Source organism: Lonchura striata, chromosome 17, assembly GCF_046129695.1.
Source record: "Lonchura striata isolate bLonStr1 chromosome 17, bLonStr1.mat, whole genome shotgun sequence".
Classification (NCBI taxonomy): Eukaryota; Metazoa; Chordata; class Aves; order Passeriformes; family Estrildidae; genus Lonchura; species Lonchura striata.
Genome location: NC_134619.1, coordinates 13,124,474 through 13,143,143, shown reverse-complemented (window position 1 = coordinate 13,143,143; position 18,670 = coordinate 13,124,474). Strand labels below are relative to the sequence as shown.

The window sequence follows — 18,670 nt, the reverse complement described above, 5'->3', positions numbered from 1 at the left end:
TCTGTTTGCATATTATTTTATTCCCAAATGAATTTTTCTGTAATTTTTATCAAGCAGAGCAATAAACAGCAACAACCTGTGTATAAGGGCTCCAGGGAGCTCCTGGACGCACTCTGCACTGTGGCTACCAAAACAGGCTGGCAGAAATCTGCCATAAGATTTATAAAAGTTACATGACAAAGGCCGCAGTTCCCAACAGGAGCATTTCTCACACACTGGACAAAGCATTCCCTTCAAAGGACACTCTCTATGGCTGTCCAGGCAGAAAGTTTAGCAAACTGAGCTGCGACAGAGGGAAAGTTGAGCTCTCTACTCCTACAGTTTTTGGTGAATTTTGCGTACCTGGTTTGTTCGTAACTGTTGAAAATGTCTGCAAATACCATATTCAAATTATAGCAAAGAGCTGGAGGCAGTCAGAAGAACAAAGTCCTGCCTTCCCCTCTTCTTCTGAAAGAGCAAGTGGTGTGTTTAAACTTCCCTTTGCAAGGAATGCACAGCAGTTTCAACTATAAACCTCTGGATTCCCCGTTTCTGGCCAGTTTGAACTGTGAGCCGACTGATCTTCCAATATTCTGGAAACAAATAGTGTTCTGAGCAGTACCACGAGCCACTGTGCCCCCACTCAGCCCCTTTCCAAACGAGGTGCAGGAGAAAGGGGGAAACCCCTGGAGTGCTGGGGCCAGGCTGTTTGCGGGGCTTGGAGGCGAGCCGCAGGCATTCCCCGGGAATGGCCCCGGGAATGGCCCGGGAATGGCCCGGGAATGGCGCATCCCGGGGTCCGTGCTGGGGCAGGGTGGCCCCGGGAATGGCCCGGGAATGGCCCCGGGAATGGCTCGGGAATGGCCCGGGAATGGCCCCGGGAATGGCCCGGGAATGGCCCCGGGAATGGCCCGGGAATGGCCCGGGAATGGCCCCGGGAATGGCCCCGGGAATGGCCCGGGAATGGCCCGGGAATGGCCCCGGGAATGGCCCGGGAATGGCCCCGGGAATGGCCCGGGAATGGCCCCGGGAATGGCCCCGGGAATGGCCCGGGAATGGCCCGGGAATGGCGCATCCCGGGGTCTGTGCTGGGGCAGGGCGGCCCCGGGAATGGCCCGGGAATGGCCCCGGGAATGGCCCGGGAATGGCCCCGGGAATGGCCCCGGGAATGGCCCGGGAATGGCCCGGGAATGGCCCGGGAATGGCGCATCCCGGGGTCCGTGCCGGGGCAGGGCGGGCCCGGGAATAGCCCGGGAATGGCCCCGGGAATGGCCCCGGGAATGGCCCGGGAATGGCCCGGGAATGGCCCCGGGAATGGCCCCGGGAATGGCCCCGGGAATGGCCCGGGAATGGCGTATCCCGGGGTCCGTGCTGGGGCAGGGTGGCCCCGGGAATGGCCCGGGAATGGCCCCGGGAATGGCCCCGGGAATGGCTCGGGAATGGCCCCGGGAATGGCCCGGGAATGGCCCCGGGAATGGCCCCGGGAATGGCCCCGGGAATGGCCCGGGAATGGCCCGGGAATGGCCCCGGGAATGGCCCGGGAATGGCCCGGGAATGGCCCGGGAATGGCGCATCCCGGGGTCCGTGCTCGGCCCCGCTCCCGCCGCCGCGGGCCCGGGCTGCGGGGCGAGGGCGCCCTCCGGCGGCGGCGGGCGCGGCCTTCCCTCGGGATCCCCTCGCGGGTCCCGGGATCGGGAGCGCCCCGAGCCGCGGCCCCCGGGCCTCCGGGCTGACTGCTGTGCCCATGGCTCTTCCCACTCACCACCCTCAGGGATCACACAATTCCAGAACGGTTTAAGTGGGAAGGAACCTTAAAGCCCGTCTCGTTTCACTCCTTGCCAGGGACACTTTCCACTATCCCAGGTGGCTCCAAGCTCCATCCAGTCTGGCCTTGGGACACTTCCAGGGATGCAGCAGCCACAGCTTCTGTGGGAAGTCCATGCCAGGGTCTCACCACTTGTTCCTTGCCAATATCCCGTCTAACCCTGCCCTCTGGCAGTGGGAAACCACTGCTCCTTGTCCTGTCACTCCAGGTCCTGGTCCCAAATGCCTCTCCAGCTCTCCTGGAGCCTCTTTAGGTACTAGAAGGGGCTCTAAGGTCTCCCTGAACTCTTTTCTTCTGAACATGATTCCATAATCTCAGTTTAGGTGTGTAATGGCTATTTCAAACAGATGTGATGTCTTCATGTTTTAACACCTTGCCACAGCCTGGCTTCAGCATCACAGCAAGCCCAAGAGCAGGGCTCGGATTCAGCCAGGCAAAACCCATGAGAAATTCGTTTGGAGGGCTGGGTAATACTCAAAAACACACAACCTCAAGGGGGTTTCCCATTACTGCGATTTCCACTGTGCCATCCCCCTCAAATTCAAGGTTGCATTTGAAGCTTATTCCTCCCAAACTGTGACTGCTCGTCCCTGTAAATGGGTAACTGCACAGTACTTGTATTGCACTCAGATTCTGAGCTGGAAGGATTTGAGCTTTAGTTACTGAACTTAAAATTCTACTTGACCTGCTGGCTCATGGGCCTCTTCCTTATTGTCACAACTGTTGCTCTTCAATAAAATAAGAAAAAAGTGTAGAGTAAATCTGTCATTCTATGTGTTTCTACAAACTCTTTAACCCAGACTGTGCTTTTCTTTCCAAAGCTTATGTAGGATTTTTTTCCCCAATACATCAGATCAAAGATACAAGTTCCACCTGGTCTTGGCCAAATGTAATTGGTAACAACTATTTAACAACTAATGCACCAGCACTCATCCAATTCTGGAGCCTAATTAATTCACAAGGAAAGCAAGGAAAAAAAAGAACAGGGCAGTCCTGTATCCTGAACAGTCTGTTGGCATGGGAAGGGAAAAAATCAATGTAAGGTGTACTTCCAAGTGTGCTTTGATGTTGTGGGGCTACAGCCAGGAGCTTCAAAGACAGCGTTTTGTTGTGTTTGTGGAAAAACCCCAGCTTAGCACTCCTGGCACCTCCTTTTCTCCTGAGGTTTTCCAAGTATCATTATTTTACTTGTTATTCATTAGGCTGCCCAGCTGAAGGGTGCAGGAAGTGCAGAAGACAGCAATGGAATCGAGAACAAAAAGGTTGGAGGGGCTGGATTTGCATGTTTTGAAAAAGAAGATGGTGGGGCAAGACAAGAAGGGGCACAGTGATTTTCCAAAGGCCTGTGGGTTATCACACAGGGGACACTGAGATGGTGTGTCCTCAGGGACACTGCAACAGCCACTGGGTTAAGTCACAGCAAGAAGGGTGAACAAATTTTGTTGTCAGGCACTTGAAGAGGCTGCAGAGGGAACCTCTGCCCACAGTGGTTTTTAAGAACAGCATAGACACACACAACTGGGGAGGATACAAAAATATCATTATCCTGTCTCATGACTGGAGGTTGGTCTAGGTGAGCCCTGGGCAGCGAGGAAGGTGTTGGAGCAGTGCAGGCACAGCCATCAGCACTCCATGTGCTCCAGCTGCATGCCAAGGAAAAGCATCCCAGAGCAGATTGCCTCATGACAGGAATATCAAAGCAAAAGTCTGCAGCAAAAGAAGGAAGAAGAATTTGGTGGGAGACACGTTCACTGTTACAGCAACACCAAACATGTCTGATCAACATATTTTCTCCAGTGACCAGGGACAGGGCCAGTGGCTGGAGCTGTGCCAAGGGAAGGGCAGGCTGGAGTTCAGGGTAAGGCTCTTGCCCAGAGGTGCTGGCACTGCCCAGGCTCCCCAGGGGATGGGCACATCCCCAAACCTGCCAGAGCTCCGGGAGCGTTGGGACAGCGCTGCCAGGGGTGCCCAGGTGGGGCTGTTGGGGGGTCTGTGCAGGGATGGGGCTGGGCTGGGGAGGATCCTGTGGGTCCCCCCCAGCTCAGGACATTCTGTGACTCCCCAATTAAAGAGCTGCCTACAGCAGCTCTTTAAAATCCACAGCATCCCTGTGACACAAGAGCAAGTGACAAAGACACAAATGTGGGGGAAATACCCAGGGAAATAGGGTGGTACAGAAGCAAGAAGAAAAGTAATCTTTTGAAGCTGGGTTGCAGGGTTTTAACAGAAAAGTATTGTAGTCATCTTGGGAAGAGCTGAACCTGCTCCTGTCCTGGTGCCTGCTTTCTCTCCAAAGTGATGGCTTTGCTAACAGAGCATGCTGGGCGCCCTCACTGCCCACTGCAAGTGGGAAAGGCAGGGGAAAGGAAGACCAAGGATGGACAAAATGTTTCTTGTAGGTGATGACAAAGTTAAATGATAGAGTGTGTGTAAGTTTACATCACCTAATGGGAAGTTATGGGCCTTCAAGAATCCAAATGGTCAGGGAATATTAAAATGTAAAACAAACCCCATAACAATGTTTGGGCTGATGGCTCTGCCTGCTCTAACACTACATCTTGCATGAAACAGATGACCTTGAAATGTCAGAGTTGTTTGGGAGGCAGAGTTTTACACCTCGTGGTAAATAGCTGTTTTCATTGTTTCATATTCTTGTATTACGGAAATGGAACGAGGAAAATGTTCCTACCCATGGCAGGGGGCTCAACTAGTTGATTTTTAAGGTCCCTGCCTACCCAAAACATCCTATGATTTTATGACAATAGGATTGGAGGATCTGAGATATGAGGAGATGCTGAGAGAGTCAATAGGTCATTCAGCCTATAAAGATAAGGCTCAGGGGAATCATATCAGTGTGCACAGAGGTGAATAGAAGATGGAGCCAGACTCTTCTGGGTGACAGAAGGGGCAGAAGACACAGGCTGAAATACAGGAAATTCTGCTTAAAGCTAGAAAAAAGACATTTTATGGTGAAGATGGAACAGGCTGCTCAAAGAAGTTGTGGTGGCCCCATCCTTAGAGATACTCAAAACCCAGCAGAAGGTCCTGAGGAACCTGTTCCTGCTGCCCCTGTATGAGCAAGGAGCTTGGACCAGATTTCTCGAGTCCTTTCCTACACCCACAAGTCTCCAATTCCAGGGATCACAGGCTGACCAACCAACCTGTACCCACACAAGCTCACCAAGGTTAGCTCTCTTTTCCAGCTGGTACATGACACCTGCCTCGGGGCTTTAAGCTGTTTAGGAGGAATTTCTTCATAGAAGGGGTGATTAGACATAGGGGCTGCTGAGGGAGGTGGTGGAGTCACTGTCCCTGGAAGTACATAAGCAAAGACTGGATTTGGCACTCAGTACCGTGATCTAGTTGACACTGTGGTGTTGGCTCAGAGCTTGTGCTCAATGATCTCAGAGCTCTTTTCCAGCCTAATTGATCCTGTGATTCTGTGATTCTGCATTCAAGAGTGAGGAGAGGCTCCTTGCAATAGGAATTGATTGTGTCCCAGGAGCCATGATCTCCAAAGAGATTAATTTTCACATTCATAAAAAGCAGAAGAGTGTACATTGTTACATACAAAAAAAGTCCTCATTTTCAGATGTACTGACAGTGGCATATTTACAACAGCATGTCCCATTAGAAACATCAAGGGCACACTTTTAGGATTATCTCTGTGGAGAGACACATCAGGAAAAGCTCAGTAACCAAAGGAGACTTTCATGGGAATGCCAAGATTCCAACACCAAGAGAACAGTGGCACAACTGGAGGCCTGTCATTAGTGGTGTCCCCCAGGGCTCACTCCTGGACCCAATATTGTTGAACTTGCTCATCAATGACTTGGATGAGGTGGTCAATCCCTCCCACAGGGTCGCTGTGCATCCCCTCAGAGGGATCTCAGCAGGTTGGGGATGGGAAGAGAGGAACCTTCTGAAATGAAAGGGCCAAGGCAGGGTCCTGCATCTGGGGAGGACCAGCCCCAGGCACCAGCACAGGCTGGGGCCAACCTGCTGGGAAGCAACTTTGTGGAGAAGGACATGGGGGTCCTGGTGGACAAGAAACTTTCCATGAGCCAGCAGTGTGTCCTTGTAGCCAAGGGGCCACTGGGATCCTGGAAAGCACTGGGAAGAGCATTGCCAGCAGGTCAGGCAGGGGATTCAGTCCCTCTGCTCAGCCCTGTGAGGCACATCTGGAGTGCTGTGTCCAGCTCTGGCTCCTCAGCACAGCAGGGCCAGGGAGGTCCCGGAGCAGGGCCAGCGGAGGCTGCGCAGCTGAGCAAGGGCCTGGAGCATCTCGGTGCCCAGGAAAGGCTGAGGGAGCTGGGGCTGCTCAGCCTGGAGAGGAGCCCCAGGGAGAGGGGCCTCAGCCCTGGGTGTCCCGGTGTGCAGGGAGGGGCAAAGCAGAGCTCAGGCTCTGCTCCCTGGGGCCCAGCAATGGCACAGAGGAACAGGCAGGGAGCCATCCCCAGGCAGTTCCACCTGGACAGGAGGAAGGAATTCTTTCCTGTGCAGTGACCGAGCACTGAGCAGGCTGCTCAGGGAGGCTGTGGAGCATCCCTCACTGGAGATACTCCAGAACTGTCTGGATGCAGCCCCGTGCGATGCTGTGGGATGGCCCTGCCGGAGCTGGGAGGTTGGAGCAGCTGCCGCCCTGTATCCCCTCCAGCCCGCTCCGTGCTGGGATCCCGGGGCTGTGCGAACACGGCAGCAATTGAATTCCGTTCCATTCCGTTCCGTTCCATTCCATTCCATTCCATTCCATTCCATTCCATTCCATTCCATTCCATTCCATTCCATTCCATTCCGTTCCGTTCCGTTCCGTTCCGGTCCGTTCCATTCCATTCCAGTCCGTTCCGGTCCGTTCCGGTCCATTCCAGTCCGTTCCGTTCTATCCCGGTCCGGTCCGGTCCGTTCCGTTCCATCCCGGTCCGGTCCGGTCCGTTCCGTTCCGCTCCGCTCCCCGCCCCTCAGCGCCGCCGCCGCCGCCCGGCGCGTGCGCAGCGCGGGAAGGGCGCGAGTCGCGCGAGGCGGCGCGGCGGGCGCGCGCAGGCGCGGGGCGGGGCGGGCGCGCGGCGCTGATGCAAGAGCGGAGCTCGGACTGAGCCCGCGGCACCCACCGGCCCCGGCCCCTCCGCTCCCCCGGTCCCCCGGCCCGGCCCGGCCCGGCCCGGCCCGGCCCGGCCCGCCGCAGACATGTCCGGCGACGAGGTGAGACCCGCCGGCCGCCGCCGCAGCCCCGCGCGGGGGCCGCGCCGCGCCGGGGCCGCCGCCATGTGGGCGCCGGGCCCGAGGCCTGCGGTAGCGCGGCCTCCGCCCTGCGTGGGCCCGCGGCCGGGGCGGGCGGGGGTCCCGCCGGGCCGGGGCCGGGGCAGCGCGGGCTGGGCAGGGCCGGGCGCGGGGCTCCGCCTTGCCCGCAGCCCCGGCGGGCGTGTGCCGGGGCCGCGGGTCCCGGGCAGGCCCGCAGCTCCCGGGGCGCTGCCGGCGGCCGGCCCTGGCGCGGAGCAGCCGCCGCGGGAGGCAGATGGCACCGCCACCGCTGCTCCGTCGTGTCCTGCCTCTGGAGCGAAACGCGGCGTTTAGGCTGTTACCCCCCGCTTTCTGGAGCTTTTGTAGCTCGGGTTTTAACCTTGAGAGGCGAATAGCAACATCTGAGCAAATAATAAGCAAACGTTTTCCGGATCTCGCGGTGTTTGTCTAGGCACAGTACCGGGGAAGTTGATACATCCGTCCGTGTCTGAGAAATTTTTCAGTTGTTGTAAATGCCCTGTAGTGGCAGCTTTACTGGCCTCATTTCCATTGTTCTCATGGGGAAAAGGAAAGTTTTCAGTGTGTGAGGTGCTCATCAGCCTGGTGTAGCCCGTGGGAAGCTGCTCCAGCCAGATCCAGGAGATAGCTGCTTCTGGCTTTGTGTCTTCTCTCTGCTGTTTAAAATACCTGTGTGGCTTGTTTCCTTCAAAGCAAAGTGATCACTCAAGTTTTGGAGAGAGACTTGTCCTACATCATAAAGGAGAATTGGTATAATTACGACTTATTTTAGTGGTAGCTGTGACTGACTTACTCAGCTGCTTTAACATCTAGAATGAATGCGTTGCATTTTTGTGCCTAGATGTGTCATGGGAGCTGCTGTTCTCTGCACCCAGGAATGCTTGCATCAGGTGGTGTCTGATTCAGGTGATCACAGGGCCATGGAGCAGTTCGTGGAATGTCCAGCTTTGAATTTAGTTTGTATCAGTAAAATTGGTTTTCTTGCATAGTGGATCAGTTTGACATAGAGGTGATTCCTGGGATCCGTAGTGAAGTTGCATCTCTGGGTTGCTTGATGTGACAGAGAATAAAGATGATGGCAGATAACACAGTGGAGCTGGCACTTTTCTTCAGGCTGGTGTGCAGTGAGTGCAGGTGCCTTCCAGAACTCTGGTCTCTGGTTTCTGGGAGCCAGATACTTTGATATTGGTCTTAAGTTGGTGAAACTTTTTAAAGCCTGTGAGGTCAAGGAGGGTGAAGACAAATTTAACAGTGGAAACTGGGATAGATGGTAAGAGGTTCATTGTGTTGAGCTGAGTTGTGCATGAATGAAACTCGTTGCTGGGAACATCCCTGAGTGCTGCCTGGGGCTGGGGCAGCACAGGCCCAGTTGTGAGAAGTGGTCTGTTAATGTCTGTTCACTTCATTAAAAATCCTGCAAAGTACATAATCCCACTGAAGACCTGAAAGTTCTTTGAGCCCTGCAGTTTTGTGAAGCTTCAGGCAGTAATACTGGAGAGTGCTGTGTTTTGACAAATTTAAGTGCTGCTTGGTCTTAGTAATTTTGCCCCTCTCCCTAGACATAAGGCAGTGTAGTGTAAGGCCATCTGAACTGATTGATCAGGACAGGGGTGATGTCTGCTTCTTGGACATGCCTGTGTTTATTCAGACTAAGGAAATGGGATTTATCTGTGGCTTCTGTTGGAATCCCTGCTGCTTGCCACTGTCACAGCAGTTCAGAGGTTCATTGGCCTCAGTCTTGAGTTGCATTTGATTCTGTTGATTCTGTTTCCCCACTCTGTTCTTGCTAATTTTCTGTAAGTTGGGATTTGGACTGTGTAGGCACTTGAAGTAAGGAGCAGGTATATGGAGATGGATGTGAGAAGGAACCATGTGGTCTACAGAGGAGAAAACCCCATATGGGAATTTGCCTCTGCGAGCAGGAACAGGATGGGAATCTATATTTTTTTTCACACAGAAAAAGCATCCAGGTTTGTTGTGTTTGTGCTGGGGGCTGAGGTTCCTTCAGTAGAAAATCTGCAGCTTTGTAGTTTGTCAGCACTAACTGGTATCATAAAGTTGACACAAAGCCAATGTGCTGAGCAGAGAAAAGGAATAAAGAAAGTTTGGAAACACCTGCCTCAGAAAGCCAGAACATGACCAGCTGGGTTATCAGGCTGGTTCATTTATGTCATGACTTGTCAAAGCAAATGTGACCTAAGGCTCCCGCTGAGTGCTTGTTGAAGCCCTTGGTGAACAGAACATTTCAGGCTTAGGCATCCTCCTCCTCAGGTTGTGGAGTGTGCCATGTTCTGAGTAGGTGTTGGGTGTGCAGGAGCCTGGCTTTCCCTGCCTGGCTGGGGTGGCCCTGCTCAAGGCCACCTGGGTTTGATGCTGAAAACCAATCTCCTCCATCCGGGAGTTGTCTTGGTGTGTTCAGTTTATGGTGGTTCAGATGTCTTTTCCCTCAGAAAAAGAGATTTGGGGTGGGTGGGCTGGTTCCTTCTTAGAAACTGTTATATCTGATCAAGGCATGATCTTAGGTTTGTTTCACGTGAGACAATAAAAAGCTCTTCAGAATCTTGCAGAGCATCTTCATGGAAATGAGTCAGCCACTTGTGCTGGATCCCATGCAGGCAGCTCTCCTGCTGTCCCAGCAGGCTGGGGAGGTCCAGGAGGAAGCAGAACTGGGACCAGTTGGACATGCTGTGATTTCTGTGCATTGCAGCAGCATGATTCACACCACTATCTATGGAAGCAGCAGAAAAAAGCCCTCTGGCTTTCTTTTGAAGATCATTCCAGCACAGTGTGTGCAACTAAAGACCCACTTCAGCAGTTTGAAAGCCTCAGGGTCCCCCGTGTGTGTGCAGGCTTTGGGGGTGTTTGTGTCTGTTGTGCTGCAGACACCCATATAAGCAGTTTGATGCCTTTAGTAGAGCCTGTACAAAACACGTATGTTTCAGAAAATTGGAAGAATATAGCAAGAACAGCATGTGTAGGAGAATGAGAAATGCGAGGAAAGGTTGTGTTGTGGGGAGAGGGAAACCACCAGACTTCAGGGGTAGCTGGGCAAGAAGTTGGAAAGCTGCTCCTTGGTGAAGTGCTGGTTCTTTCCTGAGTGAGGGTGTTCATGATGGTGAAGTACAGCTCTGTGAGAATATTCTTCCATTGCTGGATAAGGAACATTGGAGAAAGTGTCTAAAATGGTTGTATTTCATATAAACTATGGTGTGACAGTCCAGGCAGATGTAACAAACTGACCAACAGCTGAGACGTCAGCTTGTGTGTGAAGTGAAACAAAAAGCCTTAATGTGTTGGAATAAATCCCTCAGGTCTGCAGATGATAAATAGGTTAAAAGTGAGTCTGAGGTTAGTGCCCTCTTCACAGCCAGACAAGGTGAATTAAGCTGCTTTGCTGGCTAAAGAGCTCATGAACAGCTTTTATTCACTTGGTGTCTGAGGTTCAGTTTCTCACTCTGGGGAGGGAGAAGGATTAGACCTTTGCCATTTCAGTGTTCAGAGCTGAGGCAGGTCTTGCTGTATCACCAGCCCCTTCTAGGCTTCCTCCTCATCCAGAGTGTTCTTGTCAAGAGAGTGTTGGCAAATCTTGTCTTCAATAAAGCTGGGATTTAATGTGTCTCACAAGTGGAAGTGATTTGTGATCAGAACATGTGCTTTGGTGGGATTAAATTTTCTTCTGTGCTGAGTGGTGCTGTATTATTGCAAATTGGAGTCCATAATGGTCATAAAATAGAGATGGTAGCCAGTCTGTCAGAGTGACAGCTATAACATTTTTCCAGCTGTGCTAATAAATAGGTGACAGGAAACCTGGACTACAGGAAAAGTATCAGGTGCTATGAACTCTGTCAGTTTTCCCTTGTAGTTGACATAGTTGAGGATGAAGCTGAGGAGCAGTTTGGGACAAGTGTTACAAATAATAAATGGGGGGGGTGATTATTGAGCTGCTAAGGAGCTCTTGACTTTTACAGATGATTTTCGATCCTACTATGAGCAAGAAGAAGAAGAAAAAGAAGAAGCCCTTCATGCTGGATGAGGAAGGAGGAGGAGGAGACCTACAAACAGAGGAGACTCAGCAATCAGAAACAAAGGAAGTTGAACCAGAGCCAACAGAAGACAAAGATGTTGAAGCAGATGAAGAAGACAGCAGGAAGAAAGGTAAGGTGAATCCATGTAGATAAACTCTCAAAGGTGCTGTTTTGACACTACAGGCCCAATTTCAAGAATTTGGCGTCCCAGAGTATAATGCCAGAGCCTTGGTGTCTTCAGAGATTTGTGAGTGATCTCTGCTGCCTGTTTTGGAGGGCAGCTTGCCCTCTTGCTTGGAATCACGTTCACAGACACCACCAAGCTCCCAGGGGCTTATGTAATTTCCAGTTTTCTAACTCAAACAGTCCTTTGTGTAAGGCTGAAAGAGACCCTCTAAAACAGTGTGAAGTTTTAAATCTTCCACATCCAGTTGTTGCAGTAATTCCACAATATGGCTCTTTTTCATTTGAACAATTAAGCAATAGTGTGAATAACAGAAACATGGCTAATGGAGTTTCTAGTTTTTGGACAATTCTGAAAGTGATAACCAGAGTATTCTTTGGAATCTTTCAGGAAGTGTGTGATTGTGTATAAAACCATGCTTTTTAAATTGAGGCCAATGTATTTGCAAGATTACCTAATTCAGAGAGTGCCATTAACTTAAATCCAGTTTGTTGATAATTTGACTCCTGCTGCAGACCAAAGAAACTGCACCTTCATCATGCACTTCTCAATTTTTGTCCAAGCATCTCTAATGACAAAAGTGACTAATTTATCTTGTACAGCAGAAAGAAAGATTAAACTTTTAAAGAACCAAAAGACACAGAAGGTGCAGAAACTAAAACAGTATTTGGGGGCAGAGGGGAATGATCTCTTCAAACCTGAAGGATATCCACAGGGGCTACAGATCATTGCTCATATCTTACTTTGATGTTTTAAAGATTTGGATGTCAATTAGAAGCCTTAATGTCTGAACTGTTTCTACAGTTACACTTCTTTAGGCAACCCTTTGTTTTTTAGATACAACAGATGACTTGGATGATTTAAACTTCTTCAATCAAAAGAAAAAGAAGAAAAAACCAAAAAAGATATTTGATATTGATGAAGCAGAAGAAGGTGTAAAGGTTTGTTTACATAACTTGACTATGGCTGAAAACTCTATTGCTTCTGTTTTCTTGAAATTGGCAGTGCAGGAGTTGTCTCAAGTCTGTCATTATGTCTTGGTGCAGTTCATAACTAAACTTTACATGTCTTCCTTTTTTTTTTTTATGAACGTGTTGCTCCTGCCTGGGCTTTTTGTCCAGAAGTGAAAAAACTTACCTGTTCTGCACAAAGAGCAAGTAATTCACTAATCTGGAGGAAGGGCTGATTAACCTCAAGGTTAATTGTCTTCTGGAGTTAGAGAGATAACTGGATGTCAGAAGCCACACACAGAACAGTCCTCTAAAGGCCAGCACTTCAAATGAAGTGCACATATCTGCCAAGAAATCTGTTTTCACTCTGGTGTTTTCTTTAGAAAGGATTGGCTACTGTGCTGTGTTCCAGAAGGTGTACAAGATATTTTTACTCTACTCAAGTTTTATTCCAAGTAGTATTTTTGTATCACATGTCAGTGGAACTGGCAAGCCCAGAGAGCAGGAGGACAGAGAAATGTTATGTTATGCATAAACTTCCTTTTCAAATTCTGTCTTTTGGGGAAGAAAATGTTCCTCTGATCTGCCTCAGGGTACAGAGTACTTGTTCTGTGTTCTTTCAGTGTGCAGAATTGTGATAACAAATTAGAGCAGCACAGCTTTGCTTTCCCTTGCTGCTGCCATGAAGGGTGTTTTGTTCCCTCCTGTCCTCAGATGGCTGCTGCCTTTAAGTGCAGTCTGACCTTGTCCCTGGCTAGCCAGAAGTTAAGCCAGAAGGTGCAAATCTGGCCCTGCTGATGGCAGTAGTGCAGGGTATAGAGCTCTCTTGAACATGCTGGAATTCCATTCTTACCTGTTGGGTTTCAGGGCCGTGGTGGGTGTCACCAGTATTCACCTCTATAGCGTACAGCTGGTGTTATTTCTGGTGCTATGGAGGGCTGTGGTTAACAAGGATAAACTACAGTCTTACTGATTTGCAGGAATTGAAAATTGAAGGAGATGTGCCAGAGACAGTAGAACCTGAAGATGACCTTGATATCATGCTGGGCAATAAAAAGAAGAAAAAGAAGAATGTGAAGTTTCCAGATGAAGATGAGATAATGGAGAAGGATGAAGGTAGAAGTATAACCTAGCTCTGTGAAATGTCAGAAGTGAAATGTGGTCCACCTTATATCTGAATAAGTTCAGTTCAAATGCCTTTTTTGTTCCAGAATTTATCAGAAGAATGTTCTATAAAACCCTGTATAAATTTCCCATGATTGCTGGTGTCCCTTTTTGACAAAGAGAGAAGACTTGAGTCCACATCTCGGTGGAATTTTCTCCTGTGTACCTTTTAGAAATCATGTAATCATGAGGTTAAAGAATGTTTCTTAATGAATCCCCAAAAACTTTCTTTACAGCATTTGAGGATGAAGATAGCAAAAAAGATGATGGAATTTCTTTTAGCCTTCAGTCAGGACCTGCGTGGGCAGGCTCAGAAAGAGACTACACATATGATGAGGTAATGTTCCAGAGACTTTTAAAACATATTTTCCATGTTCGTGTGCATCAGTAGAGCCTTATGCTCATATTTCCTATTTCTAACTTGAGAGTGAAGGACATGTAGTCAGGACATAACGAGCAGGAGCTAACAAGGCATGTCTTGTATCACAGTAATTTTCACTACATTATCATAGTTCAAACACCTCTGCCATGGGCAGAGCAAACCCTTGGGGAAGCAGTGTTGGGATTTTGCGTTTATCAAAACGCTCTGAATGTGTTCTGAAGCAGGTGGGGAAATGCTCTTAGGCAAAGGTAGTCTGATATTCACTGTGAATGTTATGAATGATATTCACTGTTTCAGGTGGCTTTTAGAGGTGAGGTACTTTGAGGAATGGCAGATGCTCACGTGGGTGTGCATCCCTCCTTTTGCAGTTGCTCAATAGAGTTTTTAACATCATGCGGGAGAAGAACCCGGACATGGTGGCTGGAGAGAAGCGGAAATTTGTCATGAAGCCCCCGCAGGTTGTGAGAGTAGGGACCAAGAAAACATCTTTTGTCAACTTCACAGATATCTGCAAATTGTAAGTTTCCCCTTTGGGTTTCCCAGGAATAGCAGATGGATGCACTGCTCTGTGCCCCTGTAGAGTTTTCTGGCAAGTGACTGTGGCAAACCAGGAGTGGAAGCTATTTCAGTCATAGAGCTCATTACATTTCTCTGTGAGAAGATAATTCTGAACATTATTTATTGAGATAATTTCTAATTTTATACTCAAATTACAAAAATGATACATGGCTGAAACTTGGTGAGTTCATTGGGTTCTAGCAAGTTGGGTCAAGAGTGACATTTATGTGCCAGCCTTGATGAGAAGGGTGGGAAAAGTTCTTTCTAATTTGAGCTGACTACAAATACTGTTCTCTTGATAAATTATATGGACTTCAGTAGTGTTTTCCCACTGTTCTCTGCAGTGATACATGTCTTAATTATGTCTTGTGAAGGCAGCTCTGTTCTTTGTGAGCCTTTCTGGGAATGCAGATCTGATGGGTATCAGAAGTGTGCCAGAAAACAGGCTGGTGAAACCCTGCTGAGGATCTGGGTTGTGCACTAAGGGGGGTTTTTAATGGTAGCTACTAATGTTTCTTCAGGGGATGGGTCAGTAAGAATGAAAGATCTGTAATAGAAAACTTCTTTTCCCTAGTTGCTGTAATTTTGAGTTGGGAACAATGGGAAGATTTCTTTGTGTGGACTGCTCTTTGGTGCAGACCCCTGGCACTGCTCCCTTTGAAACTTTCCAACTTAAATTGGATTTATCCTGCCAGTCCTGTACAAATACCAAATTTCTCTGAAGGGGGAAGGTTAAAGATTTCCTTACTTTATTTTTAGATTACATCGTCAGCCAAAACATCTCCTGGCATTTTTGTTGGCAGAATTGGGTACAAGGTAAGACTGCTGGGCTGTGTGTGTGCTCAGGATTTATATTGGTCCAATATAACATGTTGAGGTTAGATCTGTATAGATGTGCTGGAACGTGAGGCTTTTGTTCCCTGCACTTCAGTGCTGTGCTGGGTGATTGAGGAGAGAACGTTTTAGTGAGGAGGTACAGAGGGAAACTCTCAAGTCCAAGGGAATGGTCTTGTTCACTCCCCTGAGACACACAGGTGAGGGCAAAACTTCTGTAGCTCTTGAGTTATTTTGAATTTTGCATTTTTTTGTCCCTACAACACAATTCTGTCTGTGCTCTTCTTGAAGAATGCATCTTTGTCTTGCTTCATGTTCCTGATTTGTTTCAACGCTTCACACCTGCAAATCAAATAATGCATTTTCTTTTTTTCAATTAGTGGTTCAATAGATGGTAACAACCAACTGGTAATCAAAGGAAGATTCCAGCAAAAACAGATAGAAAATGTCTTGAGAAGATATATCAGTAAGTAGAACTCCCTTTCCCACTGCAGATTTCTCTCAGCCCCCTTGTGATGCCTGCGTATGGCCCACCATAGGGAAGGCTGAGGAGCCACAACTTTATCATGGAATAGTGCAAATACAGGTGGTTCTGCCATGGTTAGACCATGGGCTCTACCCTGTCCTGCACTAAAGCATGCCAATGTAAACAGCATTTGAGAACTGACTGTTTTCATCTGAGCCTCATATCTTGGCTTTGATGAGGACTGTGGAAAACAACAGTAATTGTTGTTTTTCCAGTCTGTTGTACCCGTGAATTGAGAGATACAGTGTTAAGATAAGTTCAGTTCAAATGCCTTTTTTGTTCCAAAATTTATCAGAAAAATTTTCTATGAAAGCTCTGTATAAATTTCCCATGAGTGCTGGTGTCCCTTTTTGACAAAGAGAGAAGACTTGAGTCCACATCTTGGTAGAATTTTCTCCTGTGTACCTTTTAGAAATCATGTAATCATGAGGTTAAAGAATGTTTCTTAGTGAATCCCCATAAACTTTTTGTGTCACAGCTGGTCAGAAGACTCAAACTGTGTCCCAAAGCTCCTGCTTTAGTGCTGTGTCAGTACCAGAGCTGCTGACACCTGGCAGTGCTGCCTCAGCAGAGAAGCACCAGTGGGAAATGTGTACCGGTTATTAGCACTAAAGCAGCGTCAGTGCCTGATGTAGCACACAGAACCTCCTCCTGGCTAACCGGGGGCGATTTTTAGTGTCACAGGCATCCCTGTGAGCTGGTGGGTGTGTTGGAGCAGCTTTTGCAGAGAGCTGTGAGCAGCAGCAGGGCTGACTGCCCTTTGTTCCCTGCAGAGGAGTACGTCACCTGCCACACGTGCCGCTCCCCCGACACCATCCTGCAGAAGGACACGCGGCTCTACTTCCTGCAGTGCGAGACCTGCCACTCCCGCTGCTCCGTGGCCAGCATCAAAACCGGCTTCCAGGCTGTCACAGGCAAGAGAGCACAGCTCCGTGCCAAAGCTAACTAGGTTTGCTAACAACACTGCAGTTGGCAGAGTGTTCTGGGGAGATGGGACTGGACAGGTTTGCAATCGGAGTGGATTTACCATTGTATTAAAGCGAGGTTGTAAAAACAACAAGAAATTTGGCTTTTGATTGATTGGTCTGTGAAATCCTTGCAAGATGCAGATCCTCAAGCTGTTCACATACATTTGCTCATTGAATATATTTTACCAACTGTAAGGAGCGTGGTGGGAAAGGAGGTGCTTTTTAATCCGTTCAGACTTCTGTAAAAGACAAGATAAATTAAAGATACTATAACAGTGAGTGTCTTGGATTTGGATTTTTCCTTCAGCTTCCTCTTCAAACACTGGTGGGAATGGTTGGTGTGTTGTTCTGCAGATCATGTCACTGAGCTATGTCCAAGACCCAGAAGGAAATTCTAAGATAAAGGTTATTTTGCTTTTACATAACAGGCTTATTTTAGTTTTACTGTCATGAAACAGAGAAACGAGTCACAGAGTCCCAGGCTGACAGGCCAACACGAGCCCTGCTCCTGCTTGTACAGCCACGGATGCCTTGTGCACAGGTTTAATTAGGCAAAAATAGCTCTGAGACAGTTCAGACACCAGATCGGTGCTGAATTTTAACACAGACTCAGTAAACCGTACTGTAAGTTTTCATAGTGTCATAGTACTAAATTTTGCAATTTCTAATAGACATTTATATTTCTGAAGTCCTGCACTCTTCATCACTTTAAAAAGAATCTAAATGCAGCAAAAAACAAAAAAGTAATAGGTCTAAATGTCATTGTATGGTGGCTGCAGCACAGTCTTCTATAAATCCTGAATTTGCAGGAGATACTGCCAAGTAATTTGGGTTCCAAATTAACACTTTTTGCTTCAGGATCTTCCCATGCCCTTCCTCTGCTGGTAGTGTCAGTGACCTCGAGGGGACACCTGGTGCTGTCCTCGCTGGGTTTTGTGTAGGAATTCTTCCAGCTGGGGATGCAGATGGGAGTGAAGGTCCCCCCGGGTTGCAGAAGTGGGGACAGTTGTCACTTGGTTACCAAAATGTCCCAGATGGAGGAAAAGGTGCAGCAGCTCAGGGCCCTGGGCACCCCCCCTGCGGGTCAGGGGAGCAGCCTCCTCCCCAGGGGAGCTGGTCCTTCTGAAGGCAATACAGCAAACACCACAACTTGAAGGGTTTCTACTAAGTTTTAACCTTTGTATGTTAGCACGGAGCACAGTATTGCTGGGGAGTCACTCACTTGCTATTTGAAAACTTTGACAGTGCTGTAAGGCGGAAAATCAAGGTTTTATGGTTGGTTTCTTAAAAGCATTTTGAATTTTAAGTGAGCTATACCAATGTTGGATGTATCTTAAAGTGAATAAAGCCAGGATCAGTGCCTCTTGTAACATTGTTGTATTCTTGTTTCTTCCTCTAGCAAAGAGTCTCCTGTTGGGGGTTAAACCTTGGAGAAGTACAAGTTGCCTTTTTGTTTTGGTGGCTTGCTTGTGGGACACCCTGAAATAGCTGAAGAGCAATGATACTTTGTTTTTAAATGCTTTTTTTCCCTGGGCCAAATACCTTTAACATACTTAAAACAATACAGCGTGGCCTTGAGCTGGTGCTGTATTTCAGTGCTTTAAATGAAAAGCTTGATTTAGTGAAATTGGCTGAAAAAGATCCAAGTTAATAAAGGACTAAATCATTGTTCCAGCCTCTCACCTCTGAGCTCTGGGTTGCAGCAGAGTTTCAGAGGTGTATTTTGTAGATGTGCTTTGAGTCTGTGCATGAAACCCTGAAGGCTTTTAATGACTGATATTGGAGTGCAGCATCTTGAGCTGTAGGCTCAGATCCTGCTGTGGAATAATAACTTCACTAATGCAGGAACAGCCTGTCTAGGAGCAGATATCAGTTGGGGCTTATTTTTTTTTACAAAAAATTTCACAGTACATTCAAATAATGTTGTATGAACACAAATGCCTCATGTTGCCTGTGAGGCCGATGTGAGTTTGAAGTGCAGTCATGTTCAAAGGCAAAGAAGTTTTTACTTGAGCTGGC

The 18,670-nt window shown here is 48.5% G+C and overlaps 1 protein-coding gene across 1 annotated transcript; it reads left to right on the top strand.

The window, feature by feature from the left end:
* The first annotated feature begins 6,854 nt into the window (after positions 1-6,854).
* On the top strand, positions 6,855-16,930 carry EIF2S2 (eukaryotic translation initiation factor 2 subunit beta). Its single transcript, XM_021540443.3, has 9 exons — positions 6,855-7,003; positions 11,029-11,215; positions 12,107-12,210; positions 13,200-13,335; positions 13,620-13,720; positions 14,134-14,282; positions 15,083-15,139; positions 15,538-15,623; positions 16,457-16,930. Exons 1-9 carry the CDS (start codon positions 6,989-6,991, stop codon positions 16,630-16,632), a joined length of 1,011 nt encoding a protein of 336 aa, XP_021396118.1. The 5' UTR covers positions 6,855-6,988; the 3' UTR covers positions 16,633-16,930.
* The last annotated feature ends 1,740 nt before the right edge of the window (positions 16,931-18,670 follow it).

Bases quoted from the DNA above. Each gene is read 5' to 3' on its own strand.
- EIF2S2 (XM_021540443.3), top strand. The intron at 12,211-13,199 runs GTTTGTTTACAT...ACTGATTTGCAG, and splicing joins AAGCAGAAGAAGGTGTAAAG to GAATTGAAAATTGAAGGAGA. The intron at 15,140-15,537 runs GTAAGACTGCTG...TTTTTCAATTAG, and splicing joins TTGGCAGAATTGGGTACAAG to TGGTTCAATAGATGGTAACA.